Genomic DNA, 7,980 nt, shown 5'->3' on the forward strand with positions numbered 1-7,980 from the left:
AATATATACTGATTTAACAAGGTTAAAAAATTATAATAAAAAATTTATGAAATAATGATTTATATTTACTTATATTTTTATAAAAATTAAAATTATATTTTTAAATTATAATTTAATTATATCTTTCCAAAACTATAGTTAAAAATATTATAATTCAATTAAATATTTTAAATTAAATATTGTAATTTGTATTATAAATACTAAATTAATAATAATCATTCAACAAATGAATTACTATAATTCTACTTTAATGATAACTAATTAAAACACTAACTAAGTGACATAATAAAATATTAGCGTCACTAGATTTGATAAGCCATTGCCATATTGAAATTGAATTATGTCAATTAGGTAAGTGACATAATAAAGAAGAAGAATAATTAGGTAAGTGACTCTTCAAAATAAGAATAAATACTATTATCAGAATAAAGAAGAAGAATTCCAACTATACTAATGAGAGTTGGGTTAACACAACTTGTTTTTCCAAACAACCTTGATTCTCTTTTATATTATAAATAATTTCTTCAAACTAATTTTAATGTATCTAAACTTAATAATAATGGTTTCACATCATTTCCTTTGAAATTATTAATATAAAGATTTAAAAATATATGCTTCATTAAAAAAATAAAGCTCCTAGTGTAAAATAGGTTTTAAAATTTTAATATAAAATAAAAAAAATTTAAAATTTTCACAATTCTAACCCAACAATACACATATAATAATACTTTATAATATTAAAACATCTACACAAAATTATATTTTCCCATCCTAAAAGACACACAACTCTTGATAAACTCCGTAATGTATTTATAATCATATAAAACAACCATCTCCAAGTACCCTTAATATTGAGCTATTTACCCTATAAAAATCAGATAGAACACTAATATATTATTTATTAACTATTAACACCGATTTAACAAGGTTCAAAAATTATAATAAAAAGATTATGAAATAATGATTTATATGTAATTATATTTTTATAAAAATTAAAATTATATTTTTATAAAAACTAAAATTATAATTTTAAATTATAATTTAATTATATCTTAAAAAAAAATATAGTTTTTTAATAATATAAAAAATATTATAATTCAATTAAATATTTTAAATTACATATTGTAATTTGTATTATAAATACTAAATTAATAATAATCATTCAACAAATGAATTACTATAATTCTGTTTTAACGATAACTAATTAAAACACTAAGTGACGTAATAAAATATGACCGTCACTACATTTGATAAACCGTTTCCATATTGAAATTGAATTATGTCAATTACGTAATTGACATAATAAATGGTTACATTTACTAAATTTGATAAACCATTCCAATATTGAAATTGAATTATATAAGTGAACTAATAAAATGCTACAATATCTAAATTTGAAAAGTGAGCCAATATGGAAGCATTTTAAAGTAAATTGCATATTTCTACTTATATAATTAGCTGGCATGTTCTCGATCACATTCTCATGTTACTATTGGCATCACATTTCAGCAGCATTATGAAGAGTGTGGTGAGAGTTATCGACGATGGCAAGTTGAATATGGAGAAGAAGGGTGTGGCGTGCAGGAGGAGGGTGCAATAGCTGTTCACCCCGGTCAAAATGGTGTTCACATATGAAAGTATTTTGTTGTGCACTTCTAGGGGGAATGTCACCAGATTCGATTTCTGCAAATAACCTCTTCCACTTCTTCCTGATTAGTAATAGGTATCGATCCATTAATCCATGTTATCTGTCTTTGCAAATGAAATTAGCATACAAAGTTTGTAGTTATTTTCCTCTTTAATGTGTACCATTATTTCATTTTTTGCTTCCAAGTCAGAGCATTCAAACCAATGATTATAGTTAGAGTGATTTGTGATCATATGTAATTAAATTGTAAGGAGAGATTCAATTTGTACTTCGAGTAATTCTTCACCTACAATCTCCTTTGCATATGAAGGAGGTGTAACAATCAATGGTGTTCTTGTTCTTTTCGACATCTTCTCGTTTTCTTTTGATGTGGGACACCATTAAAAAAATGACAACGTTGGCAAGTGTGTGACACATGTTAGCTATGCATGTAGAGAAGCCGACAAGTAGTGGAAAATGTTTTCAAACTAATTCTATTATGGGAGCCAAAGTTTCCTAGCATAAAATGTTTGAGAATTAATGCTAAGTGAAAGTAGCATTAATTCATTTTGGTTTCAAATTTTCCATCATTATGAAGCCAAATAAGATGATGATTACTCTCATTGGATAAAACAGAAAAATAATTTCATTAATCTAAAGGAAGTTTGGGTAAAAGGAAAAAAGGAAGTGATTTATCGGAGAGAGGAAGATGGGAATGGAGTATTAGGAACAATTAATTCCTTTTTCTGGCTTTACTAGTCAAAAATTTATGGAGATCTTTAAAGGGCAAAGGTATTTGGGAGTACATTATCAATGAAAAATATTTTAAAAATATTCAAATCGTTTCCTTCATTAAAGAAGGGGCTTCAGAAAAGGAGGAGGCTTCTTATATATGGAGAAGCATGATGAAGCTTAAACACTACTTACCAGAGAATTTGAGATGGGAGGTCGGAAAGGGTGACAAGATAGAAATTGGGTTGGATGCCATTAAAGGTTTGGATGGTGTACATTTGCTCTTCATTCTTATCATAAAATTCTTGCATCATAAAGGTCTATATTTTCTTAATCAACTCTGTGTCAATTGAAAATCCTTTCTTGTTACACAAATCTGGCTTAACCCTATTGAACTTGGCCTCCTAGAGGACTTGTGTCAAAGTGCGAAATGTACAAGTTAAGCCATGATAGAATATCTTTGTCATGGAAAGAAGATAAAATGTCTTGGGGAGGTTGTGAGTATGAAGGTCAGAGGTCAATGAAATTTATTTACATATCACACAAGGGTGTAACATGTCGGAAAATGCTTCTTGGTTACTAAAATCTTTGAGGTGGGTGATTCCACTTAAATTAAAATGCTTCATGTGGTTGGTTGTACACAATTGGATCTTAAAGTGGGAAAATATATCAGAAGGGGTTTTCAAGGCCTAGGAATATGTTCTTTATGATATGGTGATAGCGAAGAGGTGGTTCATTGCCTTTTTTCATGTTCTTTCGTGGTTGCAGTGTGTTGTGAGCTTTTACAAATGTTGAATATATATGCAAATTGGGATAAGCTTTCAATTGAAAATTGCCTTTCTTAGTGAATATAGGAAAATAAGGATTTTTGTTCACTACCTTTCTATATCTTTTGCACAATATGGAGATGTAGGAATGTGAAAATTTTCTAACACATTGTCCTAACATTAGAAGTACTAGTTTGAAGGTTGTTGCATATTTTTTGGAGATTGGGCAATGGAAGACACAGCCACAAAAAAGACTATGTTAGTAAAGGGAGATTAGGTCAACCTCGCCCGTGGGATTCTTTGATGTCGCATCCACAAAAAGGATATGTGGATGTGGGGAGTATGTTGTCCTGGAGCTATAAACTTTCATCCCATTTAATTGGTTTCGTGGGGAAGGCTCTAACTATAGAGCAGAAATCTTAGCACTATGGGGAGTTTTGCATTTGCTTTGTGCAAGTTCATTGGCCATCGATGAAATGGAAATTGTTGGCGACACAAAAATGATTAATGATTATTGATTGGGTGCAGGAGAAAACAAAATTTCAGTTGCCTTCACCAACATATAATTGGATGCAAGGCATTAGATTCTTTATCTTGACTTTCTAAAGAATTTCTCTCTCATATATATATAGTAGAACTAGGTAGCAAATCTTCTTTCTAAGTGTGGGTGTAGTGCTTCACCAAGTGAGATCACCTTCTGTTCGATAATGGTAACTTATTCAACATAACGAGCTTCAAATTCTAATCGACAATATAGGAAAAGCTAGTCTGATGTGTTTTTTTCTCTATTTTACATTGTAATCCTTTAACTAGAAGTGATATCTTTAATGAATGTTTGCTTAGTCAAATAAGAATGAATAGCTAAGAGAAGAATGTAAAAGAAGCATTTTTTTTCAACGAAACTCACAAAGGACAGACTTCAGAGTTCTAGATGATTTTTTTTTTTCATGTAGAGATGTCGTGATGATCATAGACTTTTGGGAGGATAAGAGGAAAAAAAATGTAACTACAATACTCGGATTTTTTTCTTGTTCAATAAAATACCACGGATATCACTCGATGCATTTATAAGAAATCTGTTATTCAGTAACCAAAATGCGTTTGTAAGAAATCTGTTATCCAGTAACCAAAATCTGTAAGAAATCTGTCATCTACTTTATAATCCAAGCGTTTCCAACCAACCGGTTTGTCACTTGTGCTAATTGCTTAATATAAGCTTGCCAAAACTTACAACAAAATTCAGCAAGGCAGCGCATTATGTTAGGCTTGAGCGTCAACTGTCTATGAATCCCGGTCTTGCTTATCGTTAGTCCTTATCAAGTGCCAAAGCTTGAGGTATAGGGTGTCGACATTAAAGATATTGAGATCAGACCCCTGCAATATTGGGGAAAAGTCATTTAAAAACATGCTAATGTTTTGACTGATGACATAGGGAAGGAAAGTATTGTCGCTTGAGAATTACAGGATCTTACCTTGGTATGTATGGTATGATAGATTCTGTTGCTCGTGGTCGAAGAAGCAGCGCACACAACTTCAAGCCCACCATCTTCCAATGCCATGAGAAGATCAGAGTACACAATCTGATGTGCAAACGTGTTCGTCCATACCTGAACGGCTGAACCCATAGGTTTTATATTTATTGAAGGGAAACCCTGGTCTGATTCTCCAATAGCCGGCGCTTTAATGCAAAATTTCTCGTTACCGGAAAATCGCAGGGCCTGGAATGAAAGATTTGGATTTTTGCCAGAATCATCCTTCATCTTTTCTCTCTCCTTTTGAAGATTTTCGACTTTTCGCTGTAGATGGTGAATGTAATTCACAGATTCCTGCACTTGGTCTGCCACTGATCGTTTTCCCTACAGGAGATGAAGCTTCCATTAAAATGCAACCCTAGTGAGTACTGATGATCTTTTTAATGCAGTAAAACCCTTGTTATCGATCAAAGACAAAACATACCCGAAGATTTTCATCGGGAAGCAAGGACTTCAGAATTGACAAAAGGGCATTCATATCTTTACGCCTCTGCTTTTCAATCGATTTCTGATTCCTTTTGTCAGTCGGGATGGTCTGAGACCGACCATCATTTGAACAACTGGAATTGCAGAATGTGGTCGTTAAAACAGGATTCGAATGAGGAGGACAACCCTCTACGCATCCGGAGTTGCAGTTATCAACGAAATTAGATATGGTGGCATGATGGGTAGTATAAGTAGGGGGATTTTCAATGGGTTGTGCTGATGGAAATGGACTGGAACTCAAAACACTTTCGACATCAAAATCTTTTATGACATCGTCACAAGAGAGAAATTCATAGTCTAACCAAGAAGGAATGTTCATTTCTTTTAGGTGAAACAAACCCTAACAGACTTTTGAAAGTAAAGGAAACCTCGCCAACGATCGCCAACTGGGTCCAGGATCGTCTGCAACAAGAATAGTATTCGATCAGTTCCAACTTTGTGAAAAAGATGATCCTGAATTGAAAGCTGATAACTATCTGAGGATCACAACAACATTTAAAGAAACAAATTGAGATATCTTAGGATCCCTTGCTCCTAATCGAAACAAAGCCCCTCAAATATCATAAGAGAAGATCCTGCTCCTACCATTCAACTGTACTAAAAGCGGCTGACAACAAAATCGGACGACACAATTATGACTGTGATAAGCGCTACTTGAAACAGTTAAATATAATCCTGTACTCCAACTGTATCAGAGACTGCTGATTGGACATTTAGGAAAATTTGGAGGACTTAAAGCGGGACAATCAATTCAGTCAAAAGCGCTATGCCATCAAACTCGAGCACTTTCAAGGAAAGTAATTTCCTTCATTGTTGGCGCGCATATGTTAAATATAAAAGGACGTGATACTGCGATCACGACCCCTCTAGCCTGTTGGTGTTGATTTTACACGACCCCTCTAGCTTGTTGGTGTTGATTTTACAACGACCCCTCTAGCCTGGTGGTGTTGATTTTACACGACCCCTCTAACCTGTTGGTGTTGATTTTACACCATGTTCAAAACTGAAAAGGAAAATGTTTTTATTTTGATTTAAATGGAGATTCATTTTTCCTTATTTTAAATGCAGATGAATTTTATTATTTTATATTATGGATGTTTAATGATATTGATGCATTAAATGGTATTCATGGTATTCATTACACGAATGTTTATGATTTTGTTTCTCTCTATGTGATATGTATGGAGAAGATTATCATATTTGTGATGATAATCTATTTGATTATATTAACTTGTGGTAGGCTGGAGAGTTAAATCAATTGGTTGAGTTTCCTTCATTAAAACACCTCACTATTGAGATGTCATGGGGTCAATGAGCTGGTGGGAAGTGATCCCATTGGGTGGATTTGTCTGAAATAATGTTTCCGTGGATGTAGCAGCCACTGATCTTTGGAGTCTATGAACTACATAAAAAAAAAAAAACATATTAACGTGTGAGGTCCATGGGGGGTAGTTCAATTGGTTATGAAGTATTATGTATATCATGAGATTCAATGTTCAAATGCACCTATGTCAAACCATGTTTTTTTTTATATTAACATGTGGTTGTATTTATGATTCAAATGTAATGTTGTATCTTTGATAAAGATATGCTAATGTTGAAGTTATATTGTTGTGATGGCATTTTAGGATGGGATGATATGTGGTAGTTGGAAATTGTTTTTAATGAGATGTTAATGATGTCATGCATGAGTATTTGGTGCTTAATTATTGAGAATGCTATGATTAAAAAAATAAATTAAATAATTACATAAGCAACATGATAGTTGAGTGGGAGAAATCATATATGGGAGTTGACATGGACAAATTATTTACAAGTTGTGAACACTACGCTGCTATGATCATGCTGACCGAAACCAATGTTTTGGGGATGACTCTCCACCAAACCATAGGCTCAACTACACTATGTATTTCTACATCTAACAACCGTTGAGCCCTCAATCAATTACATTTGTCAACAAATCACTACTATCCTAAGATTGTCATAGAAAAAGAATGTCTCAAATACTTATTTCATCCATTGAACAGATTAATTTGTTAAAAAAATATAAAGATAATATTCACACACATAATCTGTGTGCCATCATACAAATTCCTATCTTTGTTTGAAGTTTTTCTTAAAATAATTTTTTTGATCTAATTGATTCTTACTTATTTTTCTTTTATTTTTTATTAACATGACCTTATTCTTACTAGTTGCATAGTTTCCTTTATTCATTTATTTGGAACATCAACTTATTTATATATTAGTTAATTAATTATTCTTCTCACATTTTATTTATTATTATTTTTATTTATTTATTATGATTATTATTATTAATTTTATAATATGGGGTATTGCATGGAAATCCAAGATCTCATGTAGAACTTAATTAGTGCACTGGAGAATAAATAAATGACAGTAAAGTTAGTAAAGGGGCTAGACTCTTCCTCATTAACAAGTTATTATTGCACCACGATGTAAGATAAACTCAAGACACTACCATGGAGATATTAAAATTAAACCTTGGGCGGGGAACTAATAGGGTAAATGTAGAAAATTAAATGCTAGGTGGAGAAATAGTCAACATAAATGTTAAAGACCCTTTGAAAACAAAATAGTGAATTATTGATATAAGATGGTGAAGTGTATTGATGGTCTACAAGGTGTTGTGAAATAAGAGAGTTGGGAGGGAGAGAGTTGGGAGAGAGTTCCAAAACATAAAGTGCATGTGTATTTGGGTGGGAATTAAACTTATGCAACTCAATCTATCAAATTATATGATAAATATAGGTTTTCTAGATTGACCTAATGGCTAAGAGAGGATACGAGTTATAAGGGTAGAAGATAGATCATA

General features: G+C 32.2%; 1 protein-coding gene across 1 annotated transcript; it reads right to left on the bottom strand.

Moving 5' to 3' along the window:
• Positions 1-4,407: 4,407 nt before the first annotated feature.
• On the bottom strand, positions 4,408-5,463 carry LOC149230256 (transcription factor bHLH118-like). Its single transcript, XM_089381249.1, has 3 exons — positions 5,083-5,463; positions 4,599-4,982; positions 4,408-4,500 (listed from the first exon to the last, which is right to left on the bottom strand). Exons 1-3 carry the CDS (start codon positions 5,461-5,463, stop codon positions 4,408-4,410), a joined length of 858 nt encoding a protein of 285 aa, XP_089237375.1.
• Positions 5,464-7,980: the final 2,517 nt, after the last annotated feature.

The sequence above is a fragment of the Pinus tabuliformis genome, chromosome J (genome assembly GCF_031772625.1).
Source record: "Pinus tabuliformis cultivar Carrire ecotype Pingquan chromosome J, CPIR1, whole genome shotgun sequence".
Classification (NCBI taxonomy): domain Eukaryota; kingdom Viridiplantae; phylum Streptophyta; class Pinopsida; order Pinales; family Pinaceae; genus Pinus; species Pinus tabuliformis.